The sequence below is a fragment of the Bombus affinis genome, chromosome 2 (assembly GCF_024516045.1).
Source record: "Bombus affinis isolate iyBomAffi1 chromosome 2, iyBomAffi1.2, whole genome shotgun sequence".
Classification (NCBI taxonomy): domain Eukaryota; kingdom Metazoa; phylum Arthropoda; class Insecta; order Hymenoptera; family Apidae; genus Bombus; species Bombus affinis.
Window position 1 is genome coordinate 15617999 of NC_066345.1, and position 24732 is coordinate 15642730.

The following is a 24732-nucleotide window of genomic DNA, read 5'->3' on the forward strand; positions in this document are numbered from 1 at the left end:
AACAGGATAGTTAATTCGTGAAACGAATTATGTCTAACTGACGTTATTTACAAGTATCGCTGGCTATTGGTAGTATTTTCGAAGTTTCAACGATACAGAATCGCGTGAAGTCGCGAACAAGCACGTTATCCGTTAAAACTATAAAATTATCAAAATAATTCTCATAAAATGTAACATCTTTTCTACTCATTTTAACGTATTTCATAAATTGTTCTTATCAGATATCTCGACTTGTACCAATATGAAATTACCGAATATTAATTTATTGCCATTTTTACTCGTAAAATCATGAAATACTAACGTAATTCGTGGTTAATAATTATTTCCTTTGACTTCGAAAGCAAACGTACGATGTCTGAAAATGTACTTCACGAAATTCTACTATAAATGCTTACACGTTTACAATCTACAAACGTAATGTACGTTGCAATTTTATTTACTGTAAAATCCTGCACCGTCGTTGCTAGAATCAATTCTATAATCGTTTTGCAACCAACATAGAACCTAAAAAATAGTAGTTGCAAAACTGATATGGCAGCTGGTATAAGAACTGTAACTGAAATCCAAGCTGTTTCAAATCCTCAGCTATTGGTTTAGTAATATAACATTCCAAGGACTGGTCGAAGCGCACGTGTCCTGGCTCGTATAAAACAGAATACGAAGCAAAAGACACAGTGTAACGTATTTTAATTTACATAGAATCTCGGTACACGCTTTTTAATTTCTCGTTTATCTTAATTGATCGAGAGAACCTGTATTTGTTGTCGAATCAAACACATTTATTGCGATGGAAATTTTAGACGTTAATTGCTCTTAATAGCTACTTTTTAAAGTTCTTTCAACAGTTGTTTTCATATGTGTATTACGCAGCTGTTGTTATTTTTAAAAAGGATACACGAAGAATCGTAATTAAATGTAACGGTACGTGCAATCGTCGTGATCGTCGTTATTATAGATCAAACAGAATTACTTGCTTTTTTAATACTTCGAGACACTTGTCTTAACATTCTTCGGAATTGAACACTGCCTCGTTCGGTTTTTGAAAATTTTCAGATCCAAAACTGTAATTCGTCATTTCTTTCTCATTTCAGTTGTTTTTAGAGAAAATTACTACAACCCGTGATTAGACGACCGAAAGATTAAGCTATTCGCAGACTAACCATAGTTTTCTTCGTGGATTATCATCAAAACGAAGTTATCATCGGTATGAATCGTACTATCATCGAGAAAATGTCATCAGATATAATTTATACGATTTTTTATAAAATAGACGATACTCTGCTTGTCTTCATAGTTGACATGTATAGGATTTATAATAACGACGCGAGATTTCCATCGGAATTGACCTAACATTAAATCACTTCGGCCTTGATCCCATTATGGTTGATTATTTTTTGAATTTTCCTCCGAAATTCTTGCTTTATCGCGCGTCTCAGGCATCTAATATTCGAGTAATAATTAGAATTCTAAATATACCCGTCACCCTCTAAAGGTCTCTAAGTGCTTTCCGGGGGACTGGTTACAGTTATTTTTGATCGTAATTCTCCTCTGGTTACAACGAAATGTTTTCCTAGGGAGACTCGCGCATAATCTTGGCCCATTTATTTGCGAGATCCTTGTTCGTAAAATAACGAGGCCCACGTGACGTCGTATTTCTTTGCGAAACGATTCTCCGGCGGGTAACGACGAAATCCACTTACTGTCGACGGAAAAATAGGTGCAGGACAAACTGCATCGATTTGTCAGCGCTGTTTCAACTGTCTACGCTGCGGCTGAATTTCGTTTCGTTGCTGATACTCTTCCTACGATTTCTCTGTCACGTGCTACCTCGTTATAGCTTGAATAAAAAATGCCACAAGATTTTTCACGTAATATCAATCGAAAAGTTTACCTACGTATAAATATTTTTGTCGTAAGATCGCTATTACACGATGGGACGACGATTCTTCGAGGTATTCGCGTTCTTTAAATGAAATGGCTGATCATTTTCTAGGTGGATCGTACTGAGACCCAACCATCGCCACTTTTCAGTCAGTCTGTTATTTTATTAGGTTGTCTCAAGAAAAAAAAAAAGAATGTCGTGCGTCTATTATTTCTCTATAAAACGAAAGAAACTTTTCGGACAACCTCGTGGAATTATGACACACTTTTTGAGAAAATCGCATCGAATGCAATCTAAAATCCAATTGAAACTCGTTATTGAAGCTTTGTCATATTATCTTAATTGATTTTGCACACATATGCATTATATGAATTTATTTGCTCATTTCCTGATAGTCCCGTACAGTTACAGAAATCATTTTCCGAACCATTCGCTTTTACTGGATCATTAGACTCAGAAATTGCCTGTTCTTTCGGTGCATTTGTAAGTCGTTTCGCTTCGATGGAGCAGTATCGAATGCAGGAATCATTTGTCTTGCGCGTAAACGTCGATTAAATGAAAAATAACCCAAGTCACGTAAACGTAACGCAAATAAGATTTACGCGATAGCGGTCGTCAAATTGTTAATATCGTGTTGATTATCGTTCTTCGTAAATTTCTTGAGGAGTTGATAGGTATCGTTTTGGTGTTCAGATGGATTAAGAAATTTTGTCTTTTTATATGTTTTTTTCGTTAATACGATGAAATAAAAAGGGAAAAGAAAACTATGCGAGTATTGGGTTAAAGTTATTTCTTTCTTTGCAAAGATAATGAATTAATGATTAGTTGGAAGAATGTGTTTGTAAAAATTACGTAGGTTCTGTTGAATATAAATGTTTCATACTTGAATATAAATGAAGAAAAAGAAGACAAAAATTTGTTGCTTGATTTTAGTGGAATTTTAAGGACATACATGTAACAGGCTTCTTTTTCACAAATTATCGTCCTATTATTTCCTTTTGCGAATTATTTTGATATTTTTTATTTCAATTTCACGTTCGTATTCCTGCAAAAATTTATATAATATATTATAACTGGATACCAAATTGTTAAAATATAATATAACCTGACATTTTTAAAGAATGAGGAACAGGAGACACAAACTATATAAATACCCATTTTTCTCACTGATTTATTTACAATATTTTTAAAAGGACCTTCCTTTTTTTCTTTTGCCAACGCCCGCAATTCAATTTTTTATCTTTTCAATTCTTTACTCTTCCACCCTTTGGTTTATTCTCATTGATTTTTTGGGTTTCCCCATAGCTAATCCACTCACTCTTCCACTCGCTAAAGTGCACTCTAAAACTACCCATCTGTGCGCTGCACATATTCGCGTTGTACGTATTCCTTCTAAAACTTCATTTTCATTCATAGAATCAATTTAAATACATACCAACTTGCTTGAAACAGGATTTCAATCTCGAGCAGCTACTTCATCTTTTTCACGTTACCTTAAATAAATTTCACGCGTTGCCATCTAAATTACCAGCATTCCATTTTACCCGCGCATTTACCTTTATTCGCAGAAAGTGAATTTCAAATTGAAACGCGGCAAAAGATGTTATTTTTACTCGTTAAAGATGATTACATTGCAAATTATGCAGATAAACCAAATTGAAACGTTATTAAAACATGTTGTAGAGACGAAACGATGTTTCAAAAATTAGCACCACCGCGTTCGTTAAAATGGCTATTTCAAATTTATTCACATTTTTCTTTCACAATTATCAAAAATTCGCCGCCCAGTACTTCTCGACCAATTAATCTGCAAGCTTTGAAATTCGCTAAATTTATTAAATCTGTCGCGTGTTCCCCTTTTCGTTAGAATTGTATTTTGCCATTGTTAGAAAGTTTCTGGAATTCGACAAATACAGATAAAATACGAGTACGAAAGAATTGTTATTGATATAAACGGGAAATCTGACTTATTGTTAGTTACATATCGAGGTAGTCTTGACATTAAATTGCAAATCGTCGCGTCATTCCGCGAGTCGTTTGGAAAATTTTCAACGTTTTGGACCAATTGATATTAAATTCCATTGTGCATTTGCTAAATATATTTGCCAAATAAAGGGAATTATTACGAATTTCTGGTCTAAAACACGAGATACCGAATTTGAAAATATATCACTTTTAGTTGGATACTAGTCCTTTGTAGTTCTACGTTGACCTGTTCCTGACACTCTATCTCATTCCATTCCCTCCATTTCTAGGATATTAAACATACTCTTTGTCATTAACATTTACTTTAATAGAAATATTTTAATGTAAACGAGTATGGTCGAAAATGAGTACGAGGTTATCTAATAATTTGATGTTTATCGGTAAAAAGGTTTATCAAAGAGGAACAATGTAATAAAACATTTTTCACAAATATACAGTAATATATTTCTTATTATTTTATTGTATAATCTTATTTCCTTTTTTTCGTAGTATGCCCAAGAAACGCAGCACGAGAAGATCCTTCGAGGATTAGCCGTGGGTATCGCATTTACCATGTACGGTCGTTTAGAGGAAGCTGATCCTTTGGTTGCTTCCCTTTGCGCCGATAAGGACCCGATTCTTCGAAGAAGCGGCATGTACACGCTAGCGATGGCTTACTGTGGAACCGGAAACAACCAGGCTATCCGGAAGTTGCTGCACGTTGCTGTAAGTTGTCAGGAACAAATCTCTTTTATATCCTTCTGCCTTGAACTCTCTTTTGTTGTTATTTGTTCCTTTATCGCAGAGACAGAGAGGGAGAGAGAGAGAGAGAGAGAAAGAGATATAATAAGATACAAGAATATTTTGTTTACTTTGAAGAATTTTATGAATGTAACATCAAAGCGTAAAATTCATTCGTCGGACCAGGCAATTATGTTATGTGATGGCAATTGATAATGATGAGAAATAATATAACTGATATGAAGCATTGTTTTGTTATGTTATGGAAACAAGCGCAAAAGGGTATAACGCAATCCCAATTAATACATCAAACTTTTCCTATAAAGATAACAAGTACAGGGTAGAACATTATCGTGGAAGACAATGTTTTGACAAAATTTAGATCTTCAACATCTATGAGTCGTTTAATTTCATAAAATATTTATCAATCTTTATAATAGAAAAAAAATGACAATTTCTCAGATACGTTAAAATTACAACTCGTTTTGGCTGAATGGCAAATTTGTTATTTTTGTTCTCGTTATAATGTAAGATAATTAATATGTTTTCGTCTGTACATTCGACACGTGTCCAGCCTTCGTATTCGTCGTTTCATTCGAACATTCGAATTCTTCACGACCTGTCTCTGAGTCGTATTTTATCTTCGCCGAGTAGCTTCAAAATCTCAGTCGCGTTTTCCTCTGTTTATTTATCTCTTTTCTCCGCTTTAGAATATCAGGCAATTTTATGCGAGAAAAGGTAGAAAAAAAAAAGATTAATCTTCCTATTTAATTCGAGTTGGCAATAGGTTGAACTTACAGAAAAGAAATTTCGTCTGTACTGGTCGATCGTTGATTAATTGCTAATGAATGACGATTACGTGGATGCGTTTTAGACTACGACGTGTATAATATACAAAGAAAGGTACAAAACTGACGTTAGTAATTATACTTAATGAATTAGATATCATATACTTGGTACAAAATAAGTCATTTATTTATCTGAGAAACAACATGGATCCGAAATATGTTACACAGAATTGTTATATTCATTTAATTCAAATTTATGTCTTAAATTTTCAATCTTGGTTAGTACTGTACGACTCTTGCCCATCCAAGAAAATTTGTTCGCTAATTCGCCAGTTTGTTAGTTACAATAATTTAACAAAAACATGCGAATATCAAATATCGAAATTAATTAATCAATGATCGAAATTCTAAAAATCAGCACTAAAGTAATACGGGAAGAAATAAAAACAGTCACGACAGTGTATTCAGGATTCTAGTGTACGACGTAGTGTACGATAGCGTATGTAGCGTAGTGTTAATTTTTGTAGCAGGTTTCTGAGAAATTGTTGCTATTTCTTTAGCTTCAGTAGACATCGTTAGACGTAATTCGTCAGTACATAAACGTGGAAGTGATAAAATATTTTTACAATTTTCTTTTTAACTCAGGACTACGTTATCATGTAATACTTAACACTTTGATTTATAACAGAAAGAAACTAGTTAAAACTATTTTAAAGTTTTATTTCAAATTTGAAGCATCATAAGACGAATCCTATAACGTAAAATATGTTCTTTCAGGTCTCCGACGTGAACGACGATGTTCGGCGTGCTGCGGTCACAGGTCTGGGATTCCTGCTGTTCAGGTGAGTACCAGTAAAGAATACTTAAGTTCGTGGGGTCAATATGAGGTTGGGGAATGCGAATTCCTCGAAGTGACCAGCTTCCTGTCGGTGTTCCAGACCACAAGTCTGGTATTCTTCGCGTAACTCGCATTCGCGCATTTAATAATGCCATTTTTATTCAGAAGAGACTTTGTTCTTCTGATCGTGCAGTTTTCTCCTCTCAACTGCAATCATTTCTATGATCGAGAGAAATAATGCAAGAATTTCTATGATCTAGCGATTACCAAAATATATATCTCTATACTTTATCTCTAACAATGATTATTAACATTTTTCTAAATTATTTCGATCTATAAATACAAAAGAATTTCGAATTCAGAAATTTTAAACGATCCAGTCCATTCTGAGAATGTAGCGTATAATTTCATCGTTTCGCAATATTCTTCTTTCAAAAATATAGGAAAGTAGAGCTAAAAGCAGCCACATTTTAATATCGTCCGAAAGAATCTGGATTTCTCATTTTCTATTTACTTAGGAAAGAAATGTCTGAATCTCGTTTATTTTTAAACGTCACGCGAATGAAGGTAGAATCTTCGGTATTTGAATAAACAAGCAAACTTGGTCGTTCGAATAAGAACATTTCCAATATTGGCACATGTTTTTTTTCCCCCTATAGCGATTGTTTAGTAATCGAAAGAATGACTTCTCAAGGATGTTGTTTGTACGATGATGTCCATTATCATTCGAGAAACCAAAAGTAGAATAAACGAACAGAATTACGTAGATGATCATGTTATAATGACACTGTGTCGATTATTGGCTAATTGAACCTGTATAACAGGTACATCTGGCTGTTTTTATAGAAACAGTGTTACTGTTAGTACCATTAAGTGTTACTTATATTAGTAACATAACTCTTTAATCGCTTCATTGAGACGCAGCAATGGAAATTCCAAAGTAATTGATTCTTGCTGTTACGTATTTATTTCATCGAGTAGCTACGTTCACGGCAAGCGTTTCGTTATAAGTCATCCAAGATGAACTGTTTATAAAATTATTTATATTAATATTATTGAATGAAATTTCAAACCGTGTGCCATTCTCGATGAAAATTCAAATCGAGTGAAACGCGCACGTTGTTTCCGAGAGACCACAGGCGGATTAGCGAATGAAGTTTACATTTAATTAAATTTAAATCTAAAAGAAATATTGTATTAGGGTATAATCTCTTCGTTGCATGATTATTTCCTTGGGCATGTCTTTGAGAGAAGAATCATTCTACCTTAATCAATTCGATATCAGCTTATCAGAGTTCCATCGGGAATTGATAAATTGCCACAGCTTAAAGATCGTATTTAAATTGAGAATGATCTTCTTTTGTTTCTTTACCCGCTTCATCGTCGCTTAATTCATCTTCAGAAGAGTAGTTATACATCGAGCTGTCATAGTTGTGGAGAAATGATTAAATATGATATAAATAGCGAGTTTTCTCGCTTAGCTTTTAACTCGAAAATTACATTTTCATTACTTTGTCGGTTTCTCTTGCACGGGACGTAGTTTCAGAAAGAAATAATTATGATTTACCTGGGGAAAATTTTGGAAAAATTGCCGAATATAGTTAACATATTTAAATCGTTTGGTTTCTAAATTGAAAATATATTATTGTAATGAATTTATATACAATGAAATTGTAAAATGTGAGTGATATTTTCAAATTGTATACAACTCTTTTATATTTCATTCAGTTTCTCGTTCATTGTTACTTTAAAAATCTCTAATCTCTAACAGTTTACAGTCCATAGTCTAATAATAATCAAACTTTATCGTCAACAAGAATTACCGGTAATGTGCACAATGTTTGCGTACAGTTTCGATCTTGTAATTGGTAAATTTGTTCGAGAAATTGGCAAATAATATTGAAATTCATAAAATAAATACAACGAAGGTACATTATATAAAATATGCGATCTGTTGTTTCACTTTTAAAACAAAGTATGCAAAATGTACGAAACGTGCAAAATAAATATGTGGTTAAAACCTTTAAAGGGAAAACAAATTGCTAAACTGTGGGATATTTATGCGATATTATATTTTCATAAATATGACCGATAAAATGAAATTCGCATAGAAATTTGCTTCATTTACCATGCGTTGTAATAGGTAGTTTACATTGGATATTTTATATTTCTTTCATATTGTGCGTAATCTGTACGATTTCGTTCTTTTAAATTCGTGAATATCCGCCTTCTATTAGGTTGTCCGAAAAGTCTCTTTCTTTTACAGACACGTCTTTCACAACGACGCATCTTTATACAAACATGAAACCTAATCTGTCGAACGTTGTGATTTTTATTTCGATAGAACAAAGTGGATCGTACGTAATTCGATAAAATAATGTAAACCGGAAAATGTGGATATTTGGATATTTTATATTTCTTTCATATCGTGCGTAATCTGTATGATTTTGCTGTTTTAAATTATCTACAAATTCGTGAATATCTGCCTTCTATTAGGTTGTCCGAAAAGTCTCTTTCTTTTACAGACACGTCTTTCACAACGACGCATCTTTATACAAACATGAAACCTAATCTGTCGAACGTTGTGATTTTTATTTCGATAGAACAAAGTGGATCGTACGTAATTCGATAAAATAATGTAAACCGGAAAATGTGGATATTTGGATATTTTATATTTCTTTCATATCGTGCGTAATCTGTATGATTTTGCTGTTTTAAATTATCTACAAATTCGTGAATATCTGCCTTCTATTAGGTTGTCCGAAAAGTCTCTTTCTTTTACAGACACGTCTTTTACAACGATGCATCTTTATACAAATATGAAACCTAATCTGTCAATCGTTGTGATTTTTATTTTGATAGAACAAAATGGATCATACGTAATTCGATAAAATAATATAAAACGGAAAATATTGTGCATCCATTATTTCCTTATGAAACGAAAAGAACTTTTCGGACGACCTAATACAAATTAATTATCGATACTCCATAAAAATATTCACAAAGATACGTTGGATTTAATAATAATGAAAATCCATTTTACTGTTCAAGTGTTTTATCCCATAATTCCTCGATTTTTCAACCGATTCAATTTCTTCTATTGTAAATTTATCCGACGCTTAAAGGCGCGTTCGAATCGGAACTCTTCCTGAAAATTCCTCGAATTTCCTATTCCAGCCGTGCAGACGACACGGACCGTTTGTTTGCCATCGAATACCAGCCATTGTGCTACGAAACGCGCGAAACTTTTTTAATACGTCGACTTACCGAGTATCCCGTTGATCGACGATCGAAGACGCGAACCAGAGAATACCGGTCGATCGATGCTTTTCATCTCTGAGAATTTGACGGATCGAACGTTCCTTTCATTCTATCGTTAGCTCGTCCAATGTCTGTTTGGTCCGCTGGCTATTCTCGTTTCATGATTTCACGCTGCAATTTTCGCGGTCCCGAGGCCCGTATTTAATCTGCACCGACGTTTTCTATCAACCAGACGGGACCAAAGATCGATCAAACCCGTCACTGGTCCCTTTCTTTCGTTCGTCGTATCTTCGGTCATCAGCAGAAACTGTTTTTTCGCGATCGTCTTTATTTATCTTTGGAGTTTTATTTTTGTCTATTTTGCTTCCATCGATCAGTTGTCGGGATGGCTGTGCTTAGCGATGGGTTCAAGCGCGTTTCGAATACAGAGATTTGACCATCGACCGTGTCTATAAACTCGAACTTTCAGTACGACGTTCGGAAATGTCGAATTCAAAGTTCTCTCAAAGGAACGTATGATAAAAAAGAAAAAAAAAGAGTCTTAATAGACGTACGTCGAAATATTTCGGAATTGTGACGTATGTACCCTTAAGTATAGTAGGGTCCAACTGGTATTCCGTACATTTGTTCCATTAACCGTTTGAGTGCCAGGGGTCTTTGAAAAAACAGGGTGGACAAATCGCAAACAGCGCGATAGCGTTTGTCTTAATCGATTGCGAAGAGAAACAAGCGGCGCAATAGCGTTCGTCGTGTTTCTTATTTTTACGAAATACATCTATGTTGTTATATATGCGTACTATTAGTTTATAAATATTTCAGGTTTTGTTCAATAGAAATTATTCTTAAGATAACAATGAAACACAAAATACCGTCAGTTGTCCGTAGCGTTCAAATGTACTGCGACTTTTCGACACAAAATTTAAACAGCGCGGTCGTGCTGCTTGGAACTCAAACGGTTAAAAAGACTGGCCAGTGAAATAGCATGTAAGAATTACATAAACGCGCATTATCATAAAACATGGCGCAATTTGCGCGTTTTAGATAAGATTCTAACGTACTAGGAACCGAGGAAACCGCGATTGAAATATCCGGAGAACCAGAAATACGTCGATTTACATATTTATTAAGGTGTAAGAAGCATATTTATGGATAATACGTGATTCAGAGAAGTCCGCTATGCAAATCTGTAACATATACGTTTCCCATGATCCGAGGGAAAAAATTGATCATAGTGGTACATGTGTACATACCTCAATTTCCTCAGGATTCATAAAATTTTCCCAGCGGATCTCGGTGGCGGAAAAAAGTACGTATTAAAGTTGATCCCATCGCTATCCGGTTTCCTTCTCGTGTCTGTCGTAAAGTCTTTCGCAGATTCGATAAGGTAGATCCGATCCCGTTTCTGCAGGAATTTCCATTCCTCCTCGAGATGGATGAGCGTCGATATAGAATCGTTTCGCGAACGATACTCATTGTTTTCCTGCCAGAATAGGATTAGGGGTGGCTAGGCTTTTCTATTAATACCGAAAGAAGCTTTCTGTTGTCGTTTAACCCTCGTGCGACGAAGCCTGCTCGATCCTTTTAAGAGACTCTAAAGTGGAAACCCGCGCACGTCTTTCCTCGCGATTAGTTCCATCATAATGCCGCGACAGCGTTTCTTTTTCAATGACTTTGTCACTCGCGATCGTTTTACGAATTTACGGTCTTACGATCTGATGCATAATAATTTCCGTATCTTACGACGATCCAACTTATACAAGTAAGTGGAGCTGGTTTGTTTCTCAAAAATCGAATGTTAATTTCTTTCGAATCCGAAAATATCGATTCTTTGAGAAAGTGCAGTCTTCGCCACTTTGCAGACAAGGTTTGTTTTCTCGAAGCCTTGGTTAGAAGTATAACGGCAAATCAACGTAAGCGTAAGTCGTGCAGAAGAGAGGAAGTGCGTCAGAGACGACTTTGAGATTTGGCTGTCGTATCGTCGTTCCAGGGTCAGACGAGAAAGTTGCGTATCGACTTGCTTAGCCAAGGATTATCGAACGCCCACGCGGAGATTCGCTGTACCGAGCTTTACGACCTTTGAGTTAAACGATATCGTCGGTGGCAGCGTGATTCATCCCCTGTCCGATTGACTTCTAATCTTTTCACCCTTAACAGCATAAATTGCGTGGAGCGTGTTGTTTCACGATTAAGCGACGGATGATGCTTTCGCTCGTGCTAGGAATATCGACGTCTCGTGCCTGGTGTTCAAACGTACGTAACATATGCGAATAATATTTGGAAAAATTTGAAACCATGCGAAACGATAGAAAAATTGTAAAGTTATATCACCGATGTATGCAAATATATCTTGTCGCACTTTTTACGATATAAATTACAAAAGGCAGAGAATCGTCTATTCTCCACTCGACGAGTTGCGAGGCGTATCAGTTTGCCCGAAGAAAAAAAATTTTTCTCTCGTATCGAAGTTTCGTCATGGAGCGTGTGTGTGTTCGCGCGTGTGTTGGAATTCTTCTTGTTCAACGAGTTCAATGAATCTCGATCCGCGGTGGTCAATCGATACCAGGCTAGCTAGAAACTCTTAATTGAAAACAGTCGATCGATCTCCGTGGTATCGCGGAATGGACTGTCGAACAGGATGAATGGTTGGTAGCCTTGCAACGCGTGAAAGCTGTGGATCATTGAGCATCGATTACACAGGTTGAATTTACTCGCTGGCGAAATATTGTTGGATAACCTTTCGCTACGATCGAATCACTGATCTGTCTCAATGACAAAAGTCACGTTCGACCACATGTACTCGTTGGCTTCGTATCGAATGATTTAAATATCGCGTTGCTTATTTTATTAAGTTGTCCGAAAAGTTTCTTTCGTTTCATAAGGTGATAATATAATGAGCAACAATTTCTGTTTTATATTATTTTATTGAATTAGGTATGATCAATTTCGTCCTATTTCTATTATTATATTCGTGCATAATTCAATAAACTAATATAAAATAAAGAACATTATTTCCTTATAAAACGAAAGAAACATATGATATAAATCATTCGACACAGCTTGAAAATACGTAACCAACTTTTCTTCTTTCAACGAGAACGCTTAATCGTTCGGTAGATATTTTTCTTTCCATTTCGATGATGATAGGGGATTTTACTGTCTATCCTTGCGAAGTACTCGAGGGAGTTTGAAATTTCACGCTGCAACGAGCGTATTTCCGACTTGGAAACTTCCGCCACGCGGGTAATCGAATATTTACCGTGACTTCGGCGTCAGATACGGGGTGAGACGTGACCCAGGTGAGAGCGAGTTGTTGTATCGATGCCAGTCTTTTCTTTTCTTCTTCTAAAGGTTGCTTCGTCGTTAATCTTGCGAACTTTTCACGCTATCCAGTCAAATATAGAGAACAGCGATATCTTCTATCGCGCACAAGCATAATTTTTGTTTCGACGATATTAGTTTGAGTATAGAAGAAAGGATCTCCCTTCAACGAAGAGATCTCCGTGCGCAAGGGAAGACTTGGAAATGTAACGCATATAGATTTATAAATCTCCGTAATCTTTGTGTGAGAAGTAGCTCGTTTAGAGAAGAAATTTTTCAAGGAAAGAACTACGTCTCTCGTGGATCAATTAACAACGATTTGCTAAAACTTACGCTGATAGATTTGTACGTTTTCCTTTATTAATCGACGGAATATTGAAATCCAATTTGGAGGAAAGCTTTGTAAATATAGTTGGTATGCGTTTAATTGAAAGTGATTTATAAAAAACGAAACAGACTTTCGTAAATTTCGCTCTCTGATTCGTTCGAAATCGTGGCTTTTTAACACAGAATCACGAATAATTGATGTAGCACAGGTTAAATACGCTTGAACAGTAGACGAAATGATGATAACCTCTGACGTTTTCATGAAACGTAAAAGAGGTCCGAGCGAATTTTAAGCAGACAGGATCCTAAGCTAAGCTCGATTTTAATCAACGCCGGTAATCGGGGGATAAATGTAAATTAATTTCTACGAGGGCCGGACGAGCATTCCCATCCACTAAATGGGATCCGCGAATCGTGACTAGATTATTTCAGTCACCGTCCTCCTTAAACCGTGTCCATTGATTTCTGTTATGGATGCCATTGTTTATGCTGATCATTGAACTTTTCCATTTGCAAATTTTCTGAAATTTAAGATCTCTACCTAAAATAGATCAGTTTGTCATATAAGAAATTGCAAGAGATTACTTACTACTACATCTTAGATTGTTAGAATATTTAATATTGTAATAGTGCTATTAAATTAGGCTAGCAGCATCATAAAGTTTTCCAGATTTTTCTGTAGGTACGTGATTTTATATGCGATATTATCGCGTTCGTTACGATTCGCGTCTTCTTCGTTCAATTCTTTCCAGATGAATTTCTTTTTCAAAAACGAGCACACCTTGACTATATGTTGAGAGTATAGTCTATTGGGTTGGCAACTAAGTGATCGCGGATTTTGTCATTAGGTGGTATTGATTGCCAAACCAATACTCAAAAACAGCTTCAGAGATAATTGTTCGAACGAGATTGTTTCGTATGTTGGATAATTTAATTGTTGCAACAATTGAGTGTAGCCAAATATTTGGCCATCGCTGTTACATCGCAGGCGCTTTTTATCGAAGCAAATCAAACGATTCGCATCTTCTTCGTTCAACCCTTTCGACACGGATTTCTCTTTCAAAAACGAGCACACGTTGGTTACATGTTGAGAGTATAATTTATTGGATTGGCAATTGTCATTAAGTAGTATTGACAAAATCCGCAATCACTTAGTTACCAAAGCAATACTCAACAGTTTAACAGATAATTGTTCGAACGAGATTGTTTCGTATGTTGGATAATTTAATTGTTGCAACAATTGAGTGTAGCCAAATATTTGGTCACCACTGTTACATCGCAGGCGCTTTTTATCGAAGCAAATCAAACCGGATGCGGTCGATAACGGAGATATATCGCGGTCGTTAAGCGTAACGGTATTTGCACCGTGTCTATTTGCACAATCCATAATTTCTAGGAAACGAATAGAAATTCAACGTTGGACGAATCATTCGCATTGTTACGTCCTTCCCCCCTTTATCTTCTCTCTATCCATCTCCGTTCGTAGCAATTTCGAGCACGAAATGATCGAGTTAGCCGAAAAATATTAGCCCGGAGAGCAGGATAGAATAGCAACGACGAAATAACGTTTATGTGCATTAGAGAATTTGGTTGCGTGTCATTGCAATAAGAATTTCGTATTTCCGTGTATTTCCGTATTTTCGTATTTTGTAATATTCGACGAGCCGGCATTTGAAAATCGAAATAACGCGACAACTGACGGAGGATTAATAAACTATATCCTCGAATGAATTTTGATTAATCACCGTGGCCTAGTGCGATACCAGGAAGCAAGGATAATTTCCTTAAATTGACGTGATTATCAGGCTGCCCCCTTTCCGCGACTTATCTTCCTGATTATCAGTGTGTAATGCATCATCCGCGGTGACAACCATGATAATATGTCAGCTTCTTAATTTATTCGATTTTCCCCGCGCATCAAAAAATCGTAGCTAAAATCCGTAGTTAAAAGAAGCGTGTTCTATATCCAGACTTTGTTCGACTATTTTGGAATTTTATCCTTGGAACTTTTCATTTTATAATCTTCTTAACAACTTGGTTTTTGGAATTTCCAAAAATTATCTTGGGCACCTGAGAAGAGAAACCTTCGCTCTGCAAAATTCTTTTTTTTTTTTTTAATACAACGAAATTACATTTTGACCTGCAAGAAATTTCTAACAGCCATAGCTATTCGTCGTCGACGTATTTTTCCTCGTATTCGACGATATCGAACATCGCTCGATCGAAGTTAATCGATTTGATTTGTAATTACGTTCCATTCGATCGCCGATCCCACGCTCGGCAATCCAAGTTACCCGTACCAGATGATCTCGCAGGAAATGAAAAATCATTAATGAAGTGGAACCGGAAAAATCGAAGTTTTTTACTCCCTTAACTACTTAAATCGTTCTTATCAACCCTTCCGACGAGGTGGGCGTAACACTCGGATACCATCAACGTTTTTTGTTGTTTAATGAATTCCCTCGGTCGAGCTTTATAGCCGCTTGCGTACGCTCTGAAGTCGTTTTTCCTTTGAGTTGCTTGAGTAACCATTAATCTCCCGTGGAGGGTACTTAGCGTGCATGCTATATTTATGATAATTGCATCTGTTCCTTCGCAAGAAGTTCTCGATGCATTCGCTTGACGAGCACAGTAAATATTAACTGGCTCGGCACTGGTATAGCACACGCTATATTTAGTAACGCAGATATTTCAAGAATGGATTAACATTTTTCAACGATTAATCGTTGTAGCCGATATCTCAATCTGTAATTTTGGCACATGCAGCGTGTGCAGCCTACGCGAAAACGAATACAACGCTATACTTTCTGCGAGAATTAATTAACATCGTAGAACTGAATTTTTCTATCCGAGGCTCAATTTCTGCGACGATATCGATGATCTTCGACCTTCCAAGAATAAAATCTCTAGAATATATTTCATAAAACGAATTTTCCAATGTGCTACGAATCAAGCAAGCGGATCGAATTAAACGCGTGCATATTTATCGGAAAAAGAAAATTCACCGGAGCGAAACAATACGTTTTTACCATCTTGCCCTTTTCGCGTTTAAAGCCTCTGAAAATGTTCATTCGCGATATTATAAACAGCACAAAATCAATTTCTCTAAACTTTTACGGAAAATTGATGCACGCACGTAATACACACGTAGATGAGTTCTTTGTTAATATTCGTTACACGCGTTTAATTACCCGGTAGCTGAACAGCGAAGGTTATCCCCGCGTTGGATTATTATTTCTCGCGCGATATTGTTACATCAGCATAATTTATATTTCATGCTCGTCGTATATACACTAGCGACCATAAGTATCAGGACACCTACCGATATTTGGCACGGATCGAATTTCGGACGATTGTTTCTATTTGGTTGGCAACTAAGTATCGCGGATTTTGTCATTAGGTGTATAAATAATAAAATAAATAATAAATAAAGCTTCATAGTCAACTATGACATTGCGTATCGCAACGATTATGAATTGTAGCTAGTTAAACAAAATATAAATTTATAGAGACTGTACGAGGTATGATCGAAAAGTTCGTGTAATTTTTTTTTTTTTCAGAATGACATGTATATGTTCCTCAATATTTCTATTCTCCTGCCCAAAGCAATCCCCATTAAAAATAATACAATTTTATTTTTCCCAGTCCTCGAAACATTTTTGCAATTCACTTTGTCTTACGCTTCTTAGATCGCTCATATGGAAAACTTATCTTTGCGAATACGATTTAAGAAAATGGAACCTAAAGGTTCGTTTCACCTGCTGAATTTTATAGTCAGTTTCTAATTAAGCGTATCCTTGCGCCTTCAAATTTCACGTAAATGCGTAAACACCCGCAGTCTGTTTATAACACAGAATACCGAATCAAGTAAAATTCGTAGGAGTATTTAACACTAGAACTACCGATAGTTAACACGAAGCTATTTCTACGAAAACCAGTGAAAATGACTGGTCTTTAAAAAATACGTAATAATAGAATATTTTTATATTTATTGATGCATTACTTTCTTACAGAAGGAATTCCATGTTATGTAGTACAATTTTGGTATTATTTGTTGAAGTAACTACTTGAAGAAAAACTCTACATCTTTATTTGTGTATATCCGTGACCTAGAGACTGCTATTACTCAGAAATATCCTAAATAAGGAGCGGTGCATATTATTGTATTGAGTATACATTATGTTTTGGGTTGCAAGGTCTAGGAGCAAAGAAACTAATAAACAGGTTTCTATTTATGTTCCCTGTAGCCTCTAGCCCAAGCTATAAGCTTAATTTTTTTGGTAATGTCCTTTTGCTATAAATATATGAACGTGCTCCCTATCATTCCATTGTCTAGTAACACTAAGAGAGTAAGAATCTGAATCAGCATAAACTTATACATTATACTTATACTTATACCTTTAATTATTTCAATATACTTTTCTATTACAAATTCATCCACTCGATCTTCAGTCAGTCAACCTCAACTTCAACGTTATTGATCAATCTGAAACCATGATCCCTAAACGAGGATTGACACATTTATAAAATTGTAGAACCAGTCATTTTGACTGCTGTGGTATTTCTAGCGTTAGCATCTAGCGATATAGCGATCGATCCGGAATTTTCCTGATAACTGATATCATCATATCGAATGATACGCGGTAAAAATTTGAAAAACGTGTGGAAAATTATACGAAACGAGGAAACTGGTTAATTGGGGTTCGATAAACAGATTGCAGGATCCTTTTACATTTTGACAAGCACCAGTCATTTTAACTGGTATTGGTATAAGTAGCCTCGATACAAAGTTATTTTGAGTTTGAATACATAGTACAGAAAATAAAATTCATTATATTATTCCTTTATTTATCGTTGCCAAAGTCATTACATCATTGCGGGGAAAAATATAACGCGAAGTAAGAATTGTAAGATAAAATTGTAAAACCAGTCAATTCGAACTGGTGTGGTAGTTCCAGCGTTAACAGGTATAACGAGTAGGTATCCTGATATGTATTTATGGTCGTATAAATGTGTGTTTAATAGAGTCGCGAAGTTTGATACGTTAAATGAAACCGACCAATAAATAACACCGTTTCATGAGAATGTAGGAAACTAATCCCGAGGGAAAGGTTACGCGATTTGAAGGGGAGCAGTTAGGATAGTAGGAGGTATGTTTCCCTCGGGGTTATTTTCCTTCCGGGTCATCGATGTTTCTTTAAATGGGAACACATCCTTTCCATAGCCTTGTGAGGGATGAAAAAGTAAATTCATATATTCATAACCTTTAAATATGCTTCTCCTATTTCTCGTATTTCTCGTATCGATATTCGAACGTTTCTTCATCTATTTATTTGTTCTTTTGTTAATTTAACCGTTCTAATATTTTCGACCGAGAATTTTAGTTATCTTCGTTTTATTGTACAATGACGAGGTATATTAATTCTTTGACGTGATGCACATTACGAGTTTCCTATACCGCGTTGTACAATAACGCGTCGGAGGCGCTTTAACGACAAGGGATTACATAATTTTCATTATTAATTATTTACTTAATTTCAAATACGAAAGCTTTCATTCTGACGTCATATACCTTGTTTTTTCTTTCTTAACATCTCTATGGATGCAAGGGTTCGAAGAAAATCGAATGGTATTTATAGGAAAAATTCCTTTTTGCCGGATCGTACCTTAAAAAGTTAAGCTACGTTAGTAACGCAGAAAGCAGACTACAATGAAAATTTGAGTACAGTGAAGCCCATTTTATCCGAACACCCATTATCCGGATACCCTAATGTCTATTATTCGAACATAATATTTCCCAGCAACGGATATCTTTTCTCATTTCAAATATCCAGGTTGTATAATTTTATACTTTTATAATACCCCGTCTATATTAAACAAAATATATACTAACAAATATAGGCTTTTGTTAATCCTACATCTCTGCTCCTTGTTTTTTAAACAGAGATAATTATAGAAATATAAAGTAGAGCATAAAAGTCAGTTTTCTCCCTTAAAGTAGATCTTTTATCGTCGCGATGCGTGAAAGAGAAAATTTGAAAAGCCTGATTTATGGTACAGATCATTTTTTCGTAGAATAAAGAGCGTCGTGCAACAATGCACGGGTTAAGTAGTGTAGATACCGATAATACGCTGCTGAGTATACTAATCAAAAGCTGAAGCATGCACAGTGCACATAGCGTAGGTATATCAGGTAGCCAGATAATGTCATCCCAATTAGACACGCGATAACCAGCTGAACATACGGGTTCATCCGTGCAAAACAGCCAACCAATAACGACAATTACGCATCGTTTACTATAAGAATTTTACGATAATATCGTTTCTCTAATATTCTCTTCTCGTATAAATTGTTCATTTTTCACGCTTATAAATAGATCGTAAACATTTCATTCAATTGTCGCCAGATTGCCAACTTGTACTTTCGTAAAACGAATTATTAAAAAAAAAAAAAAAAGAAAAAGGAAGAAATGAAATTTGAGTGAAGATTTAGTAGGAAATGAAATTGTCCGATTCGGTACTCCAAAGAAGAAATTTTTTAAGAGGATCTCGTAAAACCTGAAACTAAATTCGAAACTCTAAGAACTCTAAAACGCTTTATTATTCCGCAATATTTTCTTCCATGTGCTCGAACGCTATAGTTAAACATCAGTCTCGCTTCTTGGTTTCGGACGATTGCGCCTGTTCGCGCAACCTGCACGGCACAGGTGCGTCACTTTTATTATGCAGATCAGCAGACACCGCGTAGAAAAATCCCCTGTTTCCCTGGATATTCGAGTTTATTCCTATGGAGACTCGCGGCCGACCGACCGATATTCAAATGTTGCCAATAACACCGTTGCACTGAATATCATACATGAATTTCAAGCCACTGTTATCCGGTGCACCCTGACGTATATTCGATTCGTGGTTTTTCGAGTCACCCGCAGCTAAGATCGAACAGCTTCATCTTATTGTTGATTCACCGTATTATTTTAGAACGTTACCGATCAAAGGTGCAAAAATATCGTATTAGGTCGTCCGAAAAGTTTCTTTCCTTTTATAAGGATATAATCGATGCACGATATTTTCCGTTTTATATTATTTTATCGAATTACGTACGATCCATTTCGTTCTATCAAAATAAGCATCACGACGTTCGACAGATTAGGTTTCATGTTTGTATAAAGATGCATCGTTATAAAAGACGTATCTATAAAAGGAAGACACTTTTCGGACAACCTAATATCTTGTGTTTCTGCTTCTTTCTAAATAGAATGCACGGTAATGTCGATATACCGATGATCAATTTTATCGAACGTCGTTTTTTCGTACGAAAATACCTCGATTTCCTTTGCAATATCATTTGACCCGATTATTAAGAAATATCTTTATAGTACTATATCGTAGTACTATATCTAGCAGACAGAAGACGTAAATAGCGCGAGAAGCAGACAGAGAAAGAGAGAGACTGGTGCGGTGTAAAGGGTAAAGACGGGCAACAAAGGAACAAGAAGAAGAAAGGAAAACAGGCGAAAAGAGAAGTGGGTGACGACGAGGTAGAAAAGCTATATAATAGGTGCAAAGGGAGAGAAACGAGAAAAGGCATCGTTCTTTCGTGCAACACTCATTTATATTCTTTAGGGCGCGTACAATTTTCCGTACAAGTTCGACCTACATTTTCTCGCTATAAATTTTGTAATAACGCAATCGTAATAAAAATTTCTTCGTTTTCTCTTCTTAAATAAGTTAAACAGGTTGCACGATCGAATATAAATGTCGAATCGATCGAGTAATTTCCAACTTACGTATGTTCCAATTAAAGAGAATACCACGCACGTTTCGACAATTTTCAAACTCGTTGCATACCGCTCGCTTTTAAAAAGCAAAAGATATCAATTATTAGCTCGTGCATTTGTTAAGTCTCTCGATACATAGTCGGCTTATTGAAGCCGTAAAATTGGTCGTTTAAGGTTCGTTAAGGTGAACGGGCATTGAAACGGATAGGTCAGGATGGATCGAAGTTCATTAAGTTATCGTGCATGGGATCGCGGTCATCCGTTCTAAATTTCCTTATCACGAGCACGTGTGAACGTATGAAACGCCGCCACGTAGCCGTTCCTATCGATAACGAAACTATCGTTTACCTCGTTATCACGCTGTCTTGTCCAATTTGTGGTTTCACGACGTGGATTTCGTACCTGGCATCGTGTATCCATGTAATCGTTAAATTCACGAGTAGAGCTCGAATGAGAACGAGTTTTAAAAATGACCGCATTTTAGCATATGCTTTCTGTTCCCCTGGCCATGCAACGAAAATAGTTGTCAGATGTAAAAATGATTCGATCGAGCTCGCGGGCACCTAATCCCTTGACGGTTCTTTATAACAGATCTTATGCTAATAAATTTCAATATTTCTTCTTTTATTGATATAATTTTAGTTTTTCTATAGTTGCGGTTCGACAGTTCGCGGTATAAACAATTTTTCTAAAATTACGCAATTAGGCTTCGATATATGGCGTAAGATATTAATTATCTACTGGTAAACCGCTGATTACTCGGTACCAGATGACAATTACGTGGAAACGTTTTAATTAAATTACGTAAACTGGGGATGATAATTACGCTTAATAGACTAGATAATGTAACATACACGATAGAAACAAATCGTTTGCTTATCTGAGATGCAAAATACCAGTTCTAGAAGAAATAGTTCTGGAATTTACACGAATCTATAGTTGGAGAGTACGTAGCGTTTAAAATGATTTCTTGTAAAGATAAACGGGAGACGTATAGGGTAGAAATTTTTTATTGGCCACTTGGCTTTCACAAGATACGTTAAAAGTTCGCCGAAATAAGGGCACATTGTATTAATTCGGTTCACCTTGTTCCTTATTATTTTATGCGTTGTCTTACGAATTAATCCTACTATGTATTCACTTTGTTGTTAAGGTGGTAGGCGTACAGTCATACAGCACTCTGTATAATTAAAAATTAGACGAAGTGGAACGAGATGGCAGATGCTATTAATAAAACAGGTAGTTTCTATTAAGTTGATGTTAAAAATCTAGTTTCATAATGAAGTCATAACAGAATGGCTCGTTGGTAACTATACCATAATGAGAAAACTCGTAGAAAGCTGCTTACGAAATTTTTATCCGCGAAATAGTTACCGTTGAGAGATTTCATTAATTCGTAATTCCGCGTAATGCTATACCGAGGACAGGAGTTTGGCCGGCTTTTGCGTTTCGCATAAAAATTGACAAATATGAAAGCTGGAATAATATTACAATTTTTGTCCTCGTTTCTCTCCTCTTCTTTTGTTTTCTTTCTTCTTCTTCTTTTTTTTTTTTTTTGTCACAACAAATTTCAGAATTTCTCAATTTCGACTTGCCCGTTTTCATCTTCCTTTCGTATATTTGTATACATAGACTGCTATGACAAAGAATATTTGGACTACAATAATTAATTATTCCGCTATGAATGATTAGCTTAATTTTAATTTATTCCGAGAAGGTTACGAACAGTTGAACAGAGAAATGGAAAACAGTCCGACATAAATTTGCATTAATGGCATATGTGCGTTCCCGTTCTATCGATTTTCCCGCCAATTATATTCCTTCGTTTCTACGAATGCGACGTTCCTCTCCTCGTCCATGTGGCTTCATTTACGCCACTTGAATTGCATGGATTTCTAAAATTGCACTATGCCCTTTGCCAGAATAAACTAGAAATATTTCTTTCATTATTTCAATTCTAAAGGTTGAAATTCAATTCTACAGGGGTAGAAATAAATTCTCCCCGACGAATTTATCTTTATTTCACCAAGAAATCGGCAACGACTTATTTCTGTATCCAATAAAAATTACATCAACGAGGATTAATTTTTAAAGGGATACACGTATTACAAATATCTCTTGGAATTGAATTATAGTTGATACCAAGACGTTATCGTTCAGATTTTAGCAAGAAAACTATCAAGTCGACGAAGATTAGACAATTTTACATTGTCTACGTTCTACGTTTCGTCAACCGTAGGATTTCAATTTCAAATTCAGTTGGTCCGTTGTTTTTCTCAGTTTTCCTGGAATTATTTTACCGTCCGCGGTATTTTACACGATTCTTTCGCCGAGCCAGCAATTCGTCGATCGCGGTTGCTACCGCGGATTCCAAGAGCGGCAAGTTGGTGCAAATAAATATTTCGTACTCATCGCGTTAATGCCGGCCCTCTCGAGATGACACTGCCGGAAAGCTGTTACTGACATCCGCCGCGAGCTCGAAGGAAAATAACCGGACGTCGAGTGGAGTCGCTATTGTTTCCCCGGTACGTCGCAGATACTTGAAAATTCTACCGGTGGCTAGATCTGCCAGGCAAATATTATTTTCCATTTCGAGCGGAATTTTTGTTCGCCATCTAACATGTCCTCTATGGAGAAATTGTCTCGCGCACCTGTGACCAATGCGATTACACTTCGTACAATACGCGGATTATTTTATTTTATCTTCACGATAGCCCTTCGTCTCGTTAAATTCGTACGATTGCAACGTCGATTATAAGCTTCGAGATACTTTCGTAGGTGGACAGAGCTCGTGGCAGTAACTTGCTCGAACGAGATTTCGTGTCATTTCCTTTCCGCGTATAACTTCGTTCGTTTGCTGATTTACCTTTCAGAGTTGGTCAACCGATGCCGCGGCTTCATCTCGTAGTTCGATAACAGTTGCCGCGATTTCCGCGGGCAAACGTAAAAAGAAAAATGGTTATGCTGGAAGAAACTCGGCTCCTTTGTTCGCGTGGATTAACGAGAAACTAGAAGCCACGGGATTAATTCTTTCCGCGCAAACAGATTTCCGTGAAAGGAAATCGATCGACGCCGTTTCTAACGGCCTTGTCCACCGGAAACCTGTTCGAGAATACTTGCGCTAGTTTACAGCCAACTAGGAAAACGTTGCGATGATTTTTGAACAATTTGAGAACTTATAACGCGGTTTAATGTACACAGGACGTGCTCTGCCGGTCTTTATGCCTCTGACGTTTAATTATTGGCTTACATTTTTTCTTTCTTTATTCTCAGAGCGGATAAATAATGGTAATATCGCGAAGCAAAAGGTTGGTAATTACGAATTGGAAAATAGCCTTCGTTACGAAGTTGAGATTTGTTTAATAGTTTCGTGTACGTTGGCCCGTTGTAATACTAAAATTGGTTGCTGACCGTAAGCTTGAAAAATTAAAACGTAATGCATAAGGTGGTTGACGTAACTGAATCGAGAAACGATATATAAAATTGGACGGACATGAACGTGGAATTAATAAAATTGTTTATCAAGCGTGGCTAATTTTCCTTCGATTTCCATTCTACGATACGACTGCCGCGCTTAACGTTCGATTAAATAAGAAATTTCCTATACAGGTACCATTTAATTTCTCGCGCATACAGCGGTGGAAAAGGAAACAATGTACACGCAGTAGCGAGAATATAATTAAAAATTCTCGTTCGCGAGTTTGATTAATCGTATTCTGAAAATTTATATTTCATCTATCGAATCAAAAATTGCTTTAATGTTCTCTATGGTAGACCTATTTCGCAGATTACATTTCAAACGTGATAATTTTTCTCTTCTCTTTTTTTTTTTTT

The 24732-nt window shown here is 36.1% G+C and overlaps 2 protein-coding genes across 6 annotated transcripts in view; one reads left to right on the plus strand and one right to left on the minus strand.

The window, feature by feature from the left end:
- LOC126928876 (phospholipase A1-like) overlaps positions 1-24732 on the minus strand; it is a 241015-nt gene that overhangs the window by 28417 nt on the left and 187866 nt on the right. The window contains exon 1 of one of the 5 annotated variants that reach the window (XM_050744731.1): positions 1868-1877. The exons of the other annotated variants lie outside the window; for them this stretch is intronic. The gene's annotated coding sequence lies outside the window, so the exon portion shown is untranslated. Of the gene's footprint in view, positions 1-1867; positions 1878-24732 lie in introns of those variants that run through there. 5 annotated transcript variants of the gene reach the window in all.
- The window catches only part of LOC126928867 (26S proteasome non-ATPase regulatory subunit 1), a 91375-nt gene that overhangs the window by 7599 nt on the left and 59044 nt on the right, over positions 1-24732 (plus strand). The window contains exons 9-10 of the mRNA XM_050744708.1: positions 4358-4573; positions 6154-6218. Of these exons, the coding sequence (XP_050600665.1) occupies positions 4358-4573; positions 6154-6218 (281 nt within the window). The remainder of the gene's footprint in view (positions 1-4357; positions 4574-6153; positions 6219-24732) is intronic.